This window comes from Anoplopoma fimbria, chromosome 20, assembly GCF_027596085.1.
Source record: "Anoplopoma fimbria isolate UVic2021 breed Golden Eagle Sablefish chromosome 20, Afim_UVic_2022, whole genome shotgun sequence".
Classification (NCBI taxonomy): Eukaryota; Metazoa; Chordata; class Actinopteri; order Perciformes; family Anoplopomatidae; genus Anoplopoma; species Anoplopoma fimbria.
In genome coordinates, this window is record NC_072468.1 from 6677557 (window position 1) to 6693825 (window position 16269).

General features: G+C 39.1%; 1 protein-coding gene and 1 non-coding gene across 7 annotated transcripts; both read left to right on the forward strand.

Annotated features, from left to right (window-relative positions):
• The first annotated feature begins 111 nt into the window (after positions 1–111).
• LOC129109796 (ATPase family AAA domain-containing protein 2-like) lies at positions 112–14524 on the forward strand. 6 transcript variants are annotated; one of them, XM_054621932.1, is made up of 30 exons: positions 112–367; positions 1673–1827; positions 2268–2323; positions 2469–2658; positions 2862–2949; positions 3053–3134; positions 3364–3549; positions 3889–4009; positions 4252–4266; positions 4942–5043; positions 5426–5534; positions 5918–6033; positions 6213–6387; positions 6608–6696; positions 7435–7594; positions 7746–7836; positions 8163–8340; positions 8489–8625; positions 8805–8937; positions 9261–9447; positions 10193–10378; positions 10529–10664; positions 11172–11368; positions 11495–11654; positions 11765–11887; positions 12287–12457; positions 12541–13257; positions 13490–13623; positions 13830–13958; positions 14323–14524. In XM_054621932.1, the coding sequence occupies exons 1-30, from the start codon at positions 164–166 to the stop codon at positions 14353–14355; spliced, it is 4560 nt and encodes a 1519-aa protein (XP_054477907.1). In that variant the 5' UTR covers positions 112–163; the 3' UTR covers positions 14356–14524. The 6 variants fall into 6 exon arrangements, with proteins under 6 accessions (XP_054477907.1, XP_054477905.1, XP_054477906.1 ...); XM_054621930.1 differs by having other exon boundaries at positions 113–367; positions 3050–3134; XM_054621931.1 differs by having other exon boundaries at positions 113–367; positions 4939–5043.
• Positions 9607–9741, forward strand: LOC129110351 (small nucleolar RNA SNORA5). Its single transcript, XR_008532215.1, has one exon. It is a non-coding gene; the product is annotated as a small nucleolar RNA SNORA5 (small nucleolar RNA).
• Positions 14525–16269: the final 1745 nt, after the last annotated feature.

Sequence of the window (16269 nt, forward strand, 5' to 3'; positions counted from 1 at the left end):
ACTGACCTCATCACCTCCGATGACGTTTATGGCGCCAGAAATCAAGAGTTCCGTGAGGAGGCTGCGTGTCGGCTGGCGGGGACGGTCCGTTATCTGCGGTATGTTGGCGGCGCCGTAAACATCCGACCGCTCACGGCAGGACAGCGGCTATTTATCCGTCACGATGGTGATACTACGCAGCAGCAGCGGCGGCGGCGGCGGGGCTGAGCCGGTGGCAACAACTCCGAAGAGGAGGTCGATGGAGTTGGAAACAAGCTCCGAGTTTCTGTCGCTGCTTCCCGCGTCGCAGAGAAAGTCCGCCCGGCTGACCCGGTCCTCCCAGGCCCTGGATGACAGCCTCAGCAGTCTGGACAACGACGCGGTGAATGTGAGCATTAACACCTAACTAGGCAGCCGGTGAAACCACCGGATCCCCGCGTAGTTAGTGAGTGAATGATCCATGGACACAACTTTACTGTGCTAGTTTTGATAGCGTGCTAAGCTAACTAGCCACCTGGTCAGTTTGTCACTTAACGTTACGGACACATGACTGGCATGAGCACTTGTGGTGCCTGCTCATTCTTTACTTACTGTCTGATGCATAAACACAGCCAGACCATTTATATTTTAGTGTGTGGTTCAGTGTGGTGTGTCCATATACTAGTGTTAAAACCCTACGTTTCTTTTAATGGTTGTCAAGAGGCGAAATGCTCCAACATTAGATGTCAAACATGTGTCTGTTAAGGTGTTGTGTTTTGGTAAATGTCTTATTTGTGGAGGGAGGAGGGTGGGGATCTGTTCATTCATTCTTTTGTTGACTGTGTAGCAGGGATAACTGTTACTGCATAGCAGAAAGTAAATGATTACATGTGCATAATAAATTGTAACCTTTTCGCAGAAGCTATATTTTGCAAAACACTGTGGGACCACTTTCTGTAGGATTGACCCTTCTGTTTTAAAACCGTATGCTGTATCTAGTGTATGCATGCTTGACATGCATATTAAATTATGTTGATGGTATAACCTAAAGTATTTTCTCAGAGTTAATTTACTTGAGCTCAAGCTTACTTGGGGACTTCATTTCTAATCCATAAACAACACTGAGAAGCATTTAAGCAAAGTGCCTGCAGAGAAGATATTGACACTTTTCATGCTATAAGATGCAAGTCTTTATCCTAATAGTCATGTAACAGTCACTATCACCCAGGAGCGTGGTCTCAGCAGATTTTTATTTATATATATATATATATATATATATATATATATATATATATATATATATATATTTCATAGATGGAATAACAAACGTATTTATCTGAAATTAATGATCCATATATATTCTATTAATGAAAGTTCATGTCTGTATGTTGTATGAACATTTACAAATTGTAAAATAAAATTTAAAAACCAATACACAAAAGCGCAACAAATTGACTAATAAATAAGATTACTGATACCGATGAATAGTGACAATTCCCACAGCTTACTTTACATTCCTTCCAAGTCAGTACACATTGCGAAGTAGAGAGTCATATTGTTAACTGGTTTCTAGATGTGTATCCTGTTCACTTGAGTTTTTGCACAGACGTAGAAGCCCAGTTCATGATTGATTGGAATTCCTAATGTAATCAAGCAGAGACTCATTAGTTGTATATATGCTGTAAACTTTAAACTTACTATGTTTGTGTGCCAGGGTCATGCTGATATGAAGCAGGATGAGGGAAGTGGGCTCCATCACTCTCTGAGGACCCGAGGGCAGAGAGTTAAACTAGAGGTCTCCTTTTCTGAAATGGAGCCAAAGACCAGCTCCCCTGTAAATGAAGCCAACTCCGTAGAAGGATGCCTCAGGTAATACAGGCTCCCTCACTTTGATATTATTGATAATGTCAAACCAGCTACTCTCCTAGGGGTACAGGTGCCAGTGTTGTTGTCCAGTCAAAAGTTGTGAGATTTTTCTGAGCAAACTATCCATAAAATGCGCTCAACCTAATTTAGCGAGCATGTCTAAGGTTTTTAGTGTGGCAAAAGATTCTTTGGAACCTGAATATTGTTAATAAATAATACTTGTCCAGAATATTTTATATATTTTGTATGTCGGCTGCCAGCCATGTGACTTTTTGCATAGATAAATAACTTCTCCAAATATATGCTTACAATATCAGATTTGATAAGAGTATTAGATTTTGAAGAATTTTGGCACATTACTATGCAAATTGTTTTACACTCAAATTATGCAAATTTACATGAGGAATTCATTTAACAAAAATGTTGTGTCCCTGTATCTTCAGGAAATCTTCCAGGCTGCAGAGAGAGGGAAAAACATCCAGTGGCAAGCCACAAGCAGGTACAGTTTGCTACAGTATCTCTTCTTTACAAAGAGCACTGGAGAACTTAAACGATATAGCACACAAAACATGTTAAGCAGCATTTACTGTTTTGGAGGGTTTGTGCTACTACTTAGCTGGCAATAACTGTTTCTGTTGCCCCAGATGTTCCAGATAAGGTGGAGGGGTCATCCACTCCCAAGAGGAGTCGCTTTGATCTACGGAGCCGAGGAGGGGGGGAAGAAGAAGAAGAAGAGGAGGAAGAGGATCGCTCAGTGCGACGTAGTTCCCGAATCACCAGATACAAACTGGATTCCCGTAACCAGTCAGTGCTCTACGACCGACTCATCACCAAGTGAGTTCAGCAACAATCACTCACGCTTCGTGTGCCTCCTACCTCACTGCCTCAGTTCTAAAGATAGCTGATCCTTTCACATCAAGTAGTATCTAACAACCAAATTGACATACATTGTGGGCTGTGGGTGTATATGTTAAACTAATAAGCAATTACATTAGATCTAATCTTTGATTAAAATCTGATTGCTTTTTGTCTCTCAGCACTGCTGAAGCTGTTCTCCAGAAGATGGACGATATGCAGAAGCTGAGACGCAGACAGAGGAGCAGAGATAGAGACAATGAAGAAGAGGTAAAAAACCCAACCAGGAAACTTAATTTTTTTCATTTCAAACTCTAGGTTCTAAACAATGAATGAATCAGCATTTGACCTGTTTCCTCTGTTCACTCAGCAGCTCGGTGTCTACACGAGGAGCAGAATGACCAGGTCTCTGAGGACCGATGTGGAGAGTAAAGACACAGAGGAAGAGAACCCAGGTGAGATGGATTAGCTTTAATAACTACTTCAGGTACATATCCTGGTTATACCATATAAAGCATGTTGGTCTGCGTCGAAAAAATGTATTCTGAATTTTATACATCTGAGGGCTTCAAGTTACTACAGGTTGTACTTCAGACATGAGAGACACAAGTTCTATGGGCTATTGTAACCCTTATCAAAAGCAGAATTTTTGAAATAATAATTCTACCCTTTTCTTTTTAACAGGAGGGGATGAGGGTGATCACAACGAAGGGGATGCGGAAGATGTAGACGATGAAGATGATGAGGAGGAGGAGGAGGAAGAAGAAGAACATGATGATGAGGATGGCGAGGACGAGGAAGAAGATAATCAGAGGCGTTATGACTTCAGACAGCGAAAGACTGTGGTTCGCTACCAGGCCCCACAGGATGGTACAGCATTTGTTTAACTCGATCATATTGATTAAATGGCAGATATTCTGCTTGAAACACATGAAAATGACGGCTGGTTGAAAATAAAAAGTTAGGTCATTTTCACTAGGGCTTTTTTTATTCAGTGTTTTTAGTTTCTAGCATTATTACAACTGATAGAATTCAAATTTCTTTCAATTACTAAATTTAAGATCTACTGGTGGCACTGGAAAAAAAAAAAGAGAGAAATTACATTCAATAGTTTTTGATGAATTTATCCTGTTAAATACTGTACTTAAGCCCCTGTTAGCAATTCATTGCATTTGATTGATTTGGATTATGTTTGCCATTGTCTCTTAGAACCCAGAGAGCCCAGGAAGCGCAGCATATACTTCAAGGACCACTCGTCTCCCACCAGACGAAGGTTTAGATTCAGCTCCACGGCCCCCAGGAGCCCCTACAACAGGAGAAGAACGAGCAGGTTAGTATGAGCTCAGACACCTGCCATCATCAGCCATTGATGAACAAAACATCTACTAAAAAGGGATCTGTTTTCTCAGTAACATTTAATGTTCTGATGAATATCTTTTGAAGCAGAATCACAATCATCAACCCCTTTCGGTCATAGCGTTGTCTCTAGTAGCCATTGGAATTATAACTGCTTGTAAAATCAATCCCAAAATTCCTCTTTTTGCTCTTTTTTTCCCCTGCTCCCACCCTCAGGAGTAGTTCTGAGAGGTAAGACCCTCATTACTTGTCCATGTTGGTGTTTATTGTTAGTCGGTATTTTGTTTTTGGGGTGCTGTCTGTCTTTACTAGCACTGGTGTTAACTTGGCAACAAAGAAAGACCCATTGTTTGAAACCTGTCTTTCTACTAGCCAGTATTTTTTTTAAAATGTATTTTAGTTGTTTGAGTATTGTGGTCTTGTTTTATGACATTGAGTGTTGTTCAGGCTGTGTGTTATTCAAGTGTCATTACAGTCATTTAGCGTCTGCTAAGTGACTGTAATGTAATGTAATGGTGATGATGTCACTTGAAGTGGTTGGATCAGTCACCCCTTTGTTTTTGCACATGATGCATAATCAAGAACAGCCTTTTTATTTTATTAAATTCATGCATTATTACTGTGTGTATGTTTATATGAAAAACTACAATACTTACTAATGAGTGGTTATGGTGTTGTTGTTTTTTTGTATGGTTTGTATATTTTGTCTGCACTCAGTGTTGATTCCTTAGTTTTTTTCTTTTTCTTTTTTTGTGCATAGGACCACATAACTTAAAAATATTTTAGTATCTTAAAGGAAAGATAAACGACCATTACCTAAATTTGGTTGGGATTCTTTGTTGTTGATTAGCTGATAGTCATAATGATACAGATAGGGTGTTAATGTTGCTTCTTTTTTCTTAGCAGAAGGAGACACGCCATCCACAGTAGTGACTCTACTTCTTCATCTTCAGACGATGAGAAATTCCAGAGAAGGAGAAGTAAGAACAGGAGCCTGTCAGTCAACAGGTGAGAGCATCAGTAGTAGTCTTCAGAACATTGGTGGAACACAAAGGTTGGTGACAGAAGGTTTAAAGAGTAACTATTGAACAATTGGTCATCGAATTAACAATTCTCAACCAAAAAATGTTTACCGTCATTATTTAATTAATTTATCTCTGGATTAATAGACAACTCTTTTTAAAAAACAAATAGAGCAAGATTACTCTTTCGTCCCTTAATGATAACAATTGACATGCTTCCGTTACTCACGGTCCTGTTTTTAAATAATTTCCTATGATAATTTATAGATAGAGTAGGAACAATGACTTACTGTGGTTAATACAGTTCATTGTAAAAATCCACAATATTTTAGCTAAGAGAAACATGTTTATTTATGTTTTTCCTGCAGATGTCTGCCTATGAACCTTGTAAAAGACGATATTCTGGGTATCCACAAGGACAGGATGAAGATTGGAGCCAGCCTCGCTGATGTAGACCCCATGCAGATTGACAAGACGGTAAATTGCATCTATAGATGGACAGATGCACACAGAGAGTTGCCCATCATTCAGTTTTGAATTGATTGTAAATTTTGCATTTATGTAAACAAATACACACATAATGCACTTCAAGGTAACTTTTTTTTTTTTTTTTTTTTTTTTTTTTTTTAAATGACAAACTAAGGAGGTACACCATATTTCTAATGTTTTTAATATTTTATCACATTTGATTAGATATAAAGTTTACTGTAAGCCTACACCAGTTTTTGAATGGCAATTACTGAAGATAAAAAAACAAATCCATATTTTCCTGCTATTACAATTCTGATGAATGGATGATTGTACAGTCAGTAGTAGAAGTTTTAGATAAGAATCTAAAAAGAACACCTTTTGTCATCCAGGTGCGGTTTGAAAGCATCGGAGGTTTGAGCAGACACATCTCAGCGCTGAAGGAGATGGTGGTGTTCCCTCTCCTCTACCCAGAAGTCTTTGAGAGGTTCAAGATACAGCCTCCCAGGTAAACAGTGTGTGTGTGTTTGTTGACAAGATGACGTGATCATGTGACTTAATATCTCATTAACGATGCTTTTTAAGAAACGCCCTCTTCCACTTAGGACTTCGGTTGGATTGTTATGGCAGTTAAACTTTAATAAAATCCCCATTATATGTCTTTGTCATATTTTCTCTTGTCTTTAGGGGCTGTCTATTTTACGGTCCTCCAGGCACAGGGAAAACCCTCGTAGCCAGAGCGCTGGCCAATGAGTGCAGTCAAGGTGAAAGAAAAGTGTCTTTCTTTATGAGGAAAGGAGCTGACTGCCTCAGTAAGTGGGTGGGAGAGTCTGAGAGACAGCTGCGACTGCTTTTCGACCAGGTAAACCAAACTCCTCATCAACATACAATACATTTTGTGGGATGGATGGAGATTGTCATTTTTTTTATCCCGTCTTCCTGTTGTCAAGCTAACTCACAAGATTTGGACACATTAACTTGTAGATTAGGATAAACTAAGTGAATTCCTTCACAAGATCAAGTATCAGGTCTAAAGATAATGCAATATGCAACAGATTGAATTGTTATTGAATTGTTTCTAGGCGTACCAGATGCGTCCGTCCATCATCTTCTTCGATGAGATTGATGGTTTGGCTCCAGTGAGGTCGAGCCGTCAAGACCAGATCCACAGGTGAGCAGCCCCCCTGTTCTAAATGTTGTACAGCACAAGTGTGGTGATTGTACCAAGATTAGTGAGTGTAAAATGTACAGAGTGGAAAATGACTGTCTCGTCGTGCGGTGGGATTCCAAATAATAAATAAAAAAAAGAATAACAAGACAAATAACATCATCTAAATCGTCATTTAGCATTGACAGTTATAAGTGTAGTTCATGCTTCATGTGAGATCAATCTGAATACACCAAAATGACATTATTGCCACCAGCATGACTGGATGCAGCTGTCACAAGTTATGCTTAATGTTGTGCACCACCTGGAATTTGAAACAACTTGGCTGCAGCTACTCAAACAGAATTCACTCAGAAATGAAAACAAAGAAGGTATACAACCCCTGAATGTCCGTCGCAGCTGTCTAGTGAACACATCACACACACACAAATCATTTTATGCTTGACTGTTGGGGTAATTGGTGGCCTTGAGAAAATAAAGCTTCTTTAAAAAAAGAAATAGCTTTGAATGATTGGCCATTTATTATCGGAGTATGGAGATCTTGTATGCATCAGGAATATAAAGTACCTACCGCAGTTTGAAGTGAGAATGTGGGGGTTCACTTTCGTTTTCATGGATACTATGAACCTGTTGAAAAAGAAGTACTACTCACTACAAACTAAATTAATATGACTCTACTGTCCTGTAGATAGGGTTGACCAGTTAGAAAACGTAATCTTAGGTCTTTTTCTGTCCATGTAGTTCCATTGTGTCAACCCTGTTGGCTCTTATGGATGGATTAGATGCTAGAGGAGAGGTTGTTGTGATAGGAGCTACAAACAGACTGGACTCCATCGACCCAGCACTGAGAAGACCAGGGCGCTTCGACAGAGAGTTCCTCTTTGGCCTGCCAGACAGAGAGGTGAGAAACTGTAGATGTCCTTTATGCTTGGCAGAGATTAAACGAGAGACAGAAAAGTGACATGTGACAGGATTTTGTGCTAAAACAGTAGAAGCCTTTCAGTTTGCAAATATATGATCTGAACTTGCTGTGATCTTGTATTGTATGGCAGGCGAGAAAGGACATTCTGAAGATCCACACCAGACAGTGGACTCCACCACCCTGCGACACTTTTCTGGAAGAACTGGCAGATAAATGTGTTGGTATGTTTGCATTATAATGGTGGAAATACAGTGGTCCAACAGCTTGAAAAATCTTGCTAAACATCCCCAGTAAAAATAACAATTGCATTAGATTAAATTGTCAATACAGTATAACTTGGTATGAACATCGGAGAAAGCCATTTTTGTGCAACATCTACTGAAAGTGATAAGTATGTGCCCAGGACAGAATATGTGTCTCTGAACCAAAACAATTCTTTATCTCCATTCAGATCATTTAAATAGGAAACACTGGCACCCATGTTTTCACACCCACAACTACAGATTGTATACTGATTGTCTACAATCTGTCTGTTTTTGTTTGCCAGGTTACTGCGGAGCAGACATTAAGGCAGTTTGTTCAGAGGCTGCCCTGTGTGCATTACGGCGTCGCTACCCACAAATCTACTTCTCAGCACAGAAACTTGTGCTTGATGTCAACTCCATTGCTATCACAAGCAAAGACTTTATGTCCGCCATGTCCAAGATGGTGCCTGCTGCCCACAGGTATTACCAAACTAACTAACTGTATATTTAAAAAAAATTATAGAGCTGTCTGCCTTTTTTAAAGAGTGTAAAAAATATTCTTACGTTTCTAGAATCTGGTTCTTGCATATGGTTCTTAAATAACTATGATGCTAATTGTGATTCTTAGGGCAGTAGTGTCACCAGCCAAGGCCCTGATACCTGCCATATTTCCTCTACTGAGCGCCACCCTACAGAACATCCTCCACACTGTCAGCAGATTGTTCCCGCATGCTGAGCAGGGCTTAAAGAGGAAAAGAGAAAAAGGTGCAGTCTGGCTGTGTATTTTTCTTTTGTTCTGTTTTGCATTCATTTATTCTGTCCCTCATCTGTTCATGGGCAACTTCATTTCCCCTTTGTCCGTGGGTAGTTACATATTGACTGTTGATTTGGCAACCCCTTTTGGGGCATCTGGAGTAAATGCTATACTGTGTGTTTATTTCCAGATGCAGCCTGTGGTGTGTCTGAGGATGATCTTATGTTCAGTGAGGAGGAGGACTCAGAAGTCTGCTCCAATGGACAGACCTCACACTCCCAACTCAGAACAGCTGCTGTTAAGGGACTCATCAGCCTCAACAGGTTTGCTAGACATTATCCAGGAAAGAATGTTATGCAGGGGATCATTTGTCTCCTCATTATTTCAGATTATGACTGTCTTTATTAATAAATATTGTCTCACATAAATCTTCAATCAAAATGTTCATAGTTCTATTTATGGGAAAACACTGCTGATGTATCTTTAGTATTTAGACTATGTAGTATTGGGTCTTGTAGTCGTCTCATTTCTATTTCCTTTATCTTTGCTTTACTTAAGAAAGTGTTTTTTAAAGGTCTTTTAGGCTAATTAATAAGCCCTTTCCTACCACTTATCCATAACAGTGTCTCTGTCATCTCTTGTGTAGGAGTGTGCTGAGCCACCCAACCTCCTACCGTCCCAGGCTGCTGTTGGAGGGCAGACCAGGCTCAGGTCAGAGCTCCCACCTGGCTCCTGCTGTCCTCCACGCTCTGGAGAAATTCACTGTGTACACACTGGACATGGCCGTGCTGTTTGGAGCAAGCGCAACTGCACCGGAAGAGACTTGTGCTCAGGTTAATGAGACACCAGTCTACAAAATAATACACTGTTTAATTATTATTAATCTACATATTTAGTAACAATTAATTTCATGTCTTGGAGTTGGGTCCTCTACATTTAGATAGGCCCTTGATACATGAGAACTGAGGGAGACAAGATGTAGTCTCTACTTTTGCAGCCTTGTCAAATTCAGTGTGTTCTTTTCAGTGGACCTCACTGGCCAAAATGGCTGCTACAGTGATTGTAGTTCATGGGCCCCACCGCCTTACATAATGGGCAGTGGGGATAAATATGTACTACAGACAAATACTTGTATGAAGAGCCATGTTGATGTCAGGGGTGAATGATCGTTTTATCAAAAGTGATGTGAAATTGAGAAAACCAAACAAATGCTAACTTTCAGGAGAGAGGATATACCATGGGAATGTTTTTTCTTTTTTTGTTGTTTTTTTACTTTACCTAAAATTAGAATGAGGAACTTTTAATTAGTAAGGAAATGCCTCTATATGTAAACGAGACCATCAGCTAAAAGCTATATATTTATTCTAAATGCTTGTTATTGGTGCCACGGGTCGTATTCCTGTGAAATCCGACTCTTTAATTTCCTCCCCATACCTTTTGATTTATGCATTTAGCCTTCATCATCCCATCATGTTCTGTGAAATTGCAACTGTGAGTTATGCTCATTTGTTGATTTACATCCAGATTTTGCAAGAAAACTAACCATTCATTATTGTGTTTATGTCATATGTTCTGCAGATCTTTGTTGAAGCAAAGCGGACCTCTCCCAGTATCCTGTACATCCCTCACATTGGACAGTGGTGGGAAACAGTGGGTCCGGCCTTAAGAGCCACCTTCCTCAGCCTGCTCAGCTCCATCCCTCCATTCGCTCCTATACTGCTTCTGGCTACTTGCAACCTGCAGTACGACCAACTCAGTATGGAGGTATGTAAAAGACAAGTGATGTCCTCATGACTCAGATTGGTGATACATGGGGACACATCATTTAATAAATAAAATAAATATTTTTCTCTGACGGATGGACACAATACTCATCTATAAGTTATCTCTCACCTTTCACTTTTCTTGTCTCAGGTGCAGGAGTTGTTTCGGATGGAGTATGGAGAGGTTTACCATGTCCAGGTCCCCACCAGCAGAGAAAGAAGAAACTTCTTTGAGGATCTAATCCTCAATCAGGCTACCAAGCCCCCTGCCTCAAAAAAGAAAGCTGGTAAGAAATATGACTCTGGTTATAGAATATGGATCTAAGCTAGCTATATGTGATCTGTAGTTAAAGTGGGCTTTAGTTCCTCTTAAACTCAGGGCTAGCATAGCATTGTTCAGGGCCCATACCTGTTCTTATGGGGGAAAAAGTATATTAAGAATCTTCAAGAATCTTTATTTATTGATTAGCCTGGTTTGGAAGCACATCTGAGTAGGGGTGACATTTAATTGATATGTGATGGACCTATTACACCTATTGGCCTACAAATGCCTCAAAAATTTTCAATAAACCTACCAAGGATGTACAGAGAAAATAAGAAGATGAGCAACAGAAGATAATATGTCTTAGTGATTTTTTTGGGGTAGAAAAATAACTCGACTAGAGCAAATAAAGATAATTCAGGCGGAAGAACTGAAAGTCTATATGATATTAATGTTGAGTGTTGTGTAGAACTATGTTGGTTAAATTTACTTCTCACTCTGTATGCGTCTATCAACATTCTACTTTCTAAAGTACTCCATGCATTGGAGGTGCTTCCTGTCGCCGATCCACTTCCCCCACGTCAGCTGACAGAAGAGGAGACCCGGAGACTGGAGGAGCAGGAAGAAGACACCCTCAGGGAGCTCCGCCTCTTCCTGCGTGATGTCACCAATCGCCTATCCAATGACAAACGTTTCAAGGCTTTTACAAAGCCTGTGGATTTAGAGGAGGTAGCTGTTTCATTACATTCTGTTGTCTCATTTCATATTCCTTATAAAGCTTTGCTATCCAGTGTTCAGTTGTATCCCTTTTCCCCAACAATGTACTCACAGCAGCCTCTCTGTCATGTGTTTTAGGTGCCGGATTACACTGAGGTGATCAAGAAGCCTATGGACCTGTCAACAGTTCTCTCTAAGATCGACCTCCATCAGTATGGGACGGTTAAAGAGTTCCTCCAAGACGTGGATCTCATCTGGCAGAATGCCCTTGAATACAACCCAGACAGGGACCCCTCAGGTACACACAGTGATCAGCAAAAAACCTACTCACCATCCTCACAGAAGAATATGCAGTATTAATACTCAAAATAAGTGTAATGCAACTGTTTCTGTGTGTGTTTCCTCCAGACCGTCAGATCCGACACAGAGCATGTGCATTGAAGGACACCGTCCATGCCATCATCAGAGATGAACTGGATGAAGATTTTGAGAAGATTTGTGTGGAGACCAAAGCGTCACGAAGCACAAGAGGTGAATGCTGTTTGTAACTGTGAATGCTGTTTGTACTGGGCTCACACAGACACTGTGTGAGCCCAGTATTATAATATTAAATAGATTATTTTAGTTACTCGCTGATTGACTTGGCTCATTGACCAATATCTAGTGGACGATTTTGGAAATCTACTATAAAAAGTCACGCAATAAGTTTATATAGTTTTATATTCCGTTTCAGTTTCCCTACTCATATTTTTGGCATTTAGTCACTCGACTTCTCGTAGAAATAATTAAATTAATTAATAATTTGAGTTTATATGCTGCATGCATTTCTCTTCAATTATGAATTTCTACAATTGCATTCACTAAAATTAATAGTGATAGTAATAGTTTGTCTCAAAGGTATAGAATTAATTATTTTTTTGACTACCTCAGATTGCACCACTGCCCGGTTCGCCCCCTCCTACTACCACGTCCTTCCCAAACAGTCCAAATCTCCTGGTGAGGCCAATATCACTGACATACCCTCACAAAGAGAGCCGGCTAGACCCACAGCTGCAGTCACTCCCAACACAAGTGCCTCGACTGTTACGCCTAGAAACACAGGTAAAAACTTCTGTAGCTGAATTAAATTATTTACTTAAATATTTTTTTGTGATAGTTCTTTTAAGGTCTTTTTGTTCCTGCAGCCCAAAAGAAGAAAAGGCGAAAGAGTCGCTGGTCCGCTGGCTTATATTCAAAGAAGAAGTCTTCCTGCTCTCCTCACTTGTCCAGAGATGAAGCAAACTTGGGGTCTGATGAGGAATATGGGGACGACGAAGAGGAGGAGGTTGAGAAGGGAGGAGGAGCAGAGTGTGATGAGGGGACTGGAGGAGAGGAGGATCAGATGATGGTTGATGTAGAGTCAGGGCCTGCGCCGGCCCAGGAAGGTAGCTTTGGGCCCACTGTGAAGAAACAGAACAGTCAGGAGGGACGAGAGGAGAGGAGTCAAGCTGCTGAAGATACACTTATCCAGTGTGAAACAGGGGGAGCAGAAAATGATGACCAGACACATAATGAAAAAGAAAGGGTGGATGAAGTTGTCACAGATCAACCAGGACAGTCGGAGGAAAACAAAGTGTTTACAAATGCAGGAAATAAAAACGGTGAAACCATTTCAGTTAACACTAATAAGGACAGCAACACTGATACAGAACGATATACCCGAGGGCAATCCAACACAGAGAAGAGCGGTGAAACTGAGAAATGTCAAACCGTAACACAGGCAGACGACGGGAACAACAAAGTAGTTAATGTAGAGGAGGCAGAGCAGAACAGCCCTGCTGAACCAATGGAGGTGGAAGCAACAGATACCTCAACCACAGAAGCCTCTGCAGCTATCAGACGAGAGGAAGACACAGGCACAGGTTTGATATTAACACCATCTTACTTACACTTAAAGCTTGGCTCTTTAATTTAGTGTTGAAAAAATATTAAGAGTAATGCTGACCTCCAATTCACTACATCCCTAGCTAATGAAAGTCAGTGTAGTGTTTCTAGTAATAGCAAAGTGCAATCCCAGTGTTTCAGTTTGAATAAGTCAGCAGACTGTCATCTATTACACTGGTCCTAACTCTTTGCATGTTTTTTGTGTCTCAGAAAGGAGCGTGAGGCGCATAACTCGGGCTGTAAAGAACGCTGTGCTGCAGCAGCAGATGGTCGATGTGGACAAAGCTCTGCAGAGCCTGCATCAGGAAACTCCTCCTCTTGTAGTGGACAGAGACAAATTAAAGGTGTGTTGGATATGTGGCTTATTCTTTAGACTTCTTATAGTAAGTGGTCAGATGGGTTTTCTTCATCTTGACCTAATTCATAGAAGCCTAAATAACGGATTAAGAGATAAGACTACTTTGCATCATCCTTTTCTTTTTCTTTTTGACAACTAAAAAGGTAATCAAAATGTCATTCCTCCTCTTGCCTTTCTTCTTCATTTATTCAGGAGCTGCTGGAGAGAGTGGTGATCAAGACTGAAGCGTACGAGGTCTACAAGCTGGAAAAACTCTACGCTCTGCTCTGTCAGAGCATCTACAGACACAGACGAGACTACGACAAAACTTCACTAGTACAGGTTAGTATTGGAGGGTACTGGTGAGCAGATGTAGCCTCTTTATATTGGAGATATTCTGACTTGTCATAGCAAGAAAGGCACATGTGTAACTGACTAATAACCTCAATGATGATGTGTAAAAATGTCTACAGTAAAGGATGCTCTTGGTATTGCAGCCTTATAATGTTTTATAATTGCAATATCTAAGAGGAGAAAAATGTAATGATGGTTACTTGTAGGCATACCATAGAATTTTGCCAGTGTTATTCAGTATTAATAAAAAATAATATTTGAAACCATTAACATACAGTAGATGGTTACTTTTGCCTAACCTTCTTTACTGTTTCTGATATATTGTCTTTTCCTGCTCTTCTCATTTGATTAGGAGTTGAAACAAGAGATTGAAGACTTCTGTTGACTTTTCTACAGGAAGATATTTTTTTTACACACATGCTCATCATCCTCAGCTATGTAAATATACATTGTTTCTATTTTCATAGAAATCTACAGGCACCTCTATCTGTGCATTAGCTACATTTTTGTATCACATCTTTTGTCTATATTTAATTAAATGGTTTTCCTCTAAATGTCATGACTTTTTAATGTATGTAATCACATCACCTTTGCTGCAACCTTTAGCAAACCCTGATTCACTTGACCACTAGTGTGTAGTTTTTATTTTTTATTAGAAAGTGTCAGGTGTTCATCCTGGAAGAATCACTTGAGTTATCTTGATTTGTACACAGGGACACATATTTTGACAGCCTGTGTTATAAACTGGGCGTCTGGTATTTGCCTGTTACATGTAGGGGCTAGCAATATACTATAGAGTTGTTTAGTGTACGATCCAGGGCTCTTGAAGTCTCACCAATTTAGAGAATAAACATTTAGTATATCTGCATCTGCTGCATCATTTTGGACCATCTTTGATTGAATCTGTCCCCAACAGCCCCCCAATTTATTGGAAGTACAATAATAAAATGTTGTGGGAAATCATCTGTGATAGCAGGTTTTCTCTCAGCCACAGATTGTGTCCTTGTCTGACGTCCATTCCCATGCATTTGGGATTTACCAGTCATCGTTTTTACAATGTACACCCTAGTAATAACATCTTGTATCAGTTATTCTCCCGTGTTGGTGGTTTTTAACCAATTGTAGCAAGTTGACCCAAATAGATGTTGCTATGAAATCATCTACTTACAAAGCCAGCCAGCTACAATTGCGTTTTATTTTTTAAAGGTATTAATATATATATATATATATATATATATATATATATGTATATATATATATATATATATATATATATATATATATATGTATGTATATATATATATATATGTATGTATATATATATATATGTATATATATATAATGTATATGTGTATGTATATATATATATATATATATATATATATATATGTATATATGTATATGTATATATGTATGTATATGTATATATATATGTATGTATATATATATATATGTATATGTATATATATATATATATATATGTATGTATATATATATATATATATATATATATATGTATATATGTATATATATATATGTATGTATATATATATATATATATATATATATATATATATATATATATATATATGTATATATATATGTATGTATATGTATGTATATATGTATATATATGTATATATATATATATATATGTATGTATATATATATATATATATATATAAATATATATATATATATATATATATATATATATATATATATGTATGTATATATATATATGTATGTATATATATATATATATATGTGTATATACGTGTGGTATATACGTGTGGTATGAAGCAGCTGAAATGAGCAACAGAAAAGTCTGAATGCAAAACAAAAAGATGCCCTGAGATGAAGCTTAGCAATGTCAGTGTTGTCCTCAAGTAGCTCCTCGTCCTGCCCTGACGGGTCACGTAAGGACACCTTGGCAGACAGCCGGGTGGGAAACTAACGAGTCCACGTTCACACGTCGTCAACACGTTCAAACCCGCGCTTCTGCGTGGCTCAATCTACTGAACAGTCGATGTGTCGTGAAGGTAAAATAACAATAAATAATAATGTATATTGTTGCCAGGTTTCTTGAATTGTTGGAGCACCGAGAGTCGCCGGGGAATGACGTCAGGACGTATCATATTGAACGATGACGCCGTTAGATCATTAAAAAAAAAAAAAAAAAAAAAAAAAAAAAAAAAAAATCAGCCGTTAAAGAATATCTGAGAATCAGGTCAGCGCGCTAACACGGCGCGACGGCCGAGAGAGGAACCGCCGAGCCCGGGCTTATGTAACGCTAACA

Bases quoted from the DNA above. Each gene is read 5' to 3' on its own strand.
- LOC129109796 (XM_054621929.1), top strand. From the start codon at position 164: ATGGTGATACTACGCAGCAGCAGCGGCGGCGGCGGCGGGGCTGAGCCG. The intron at 3,135-3,363 runs GTGAGATGGATT...TCTTTTTAACAG, and splicing joins CACAGAGGAAGAGAACCCAG to GAGGGGATGAGGGTGATCAC. The intron at 3,550-3,888 runs GTACAGCATTTG...ATTGTCTCTTAG, and splicing joins CTACCAGGCCCCACAGGATG to AACCCAGAGAGCCCAGGAAG.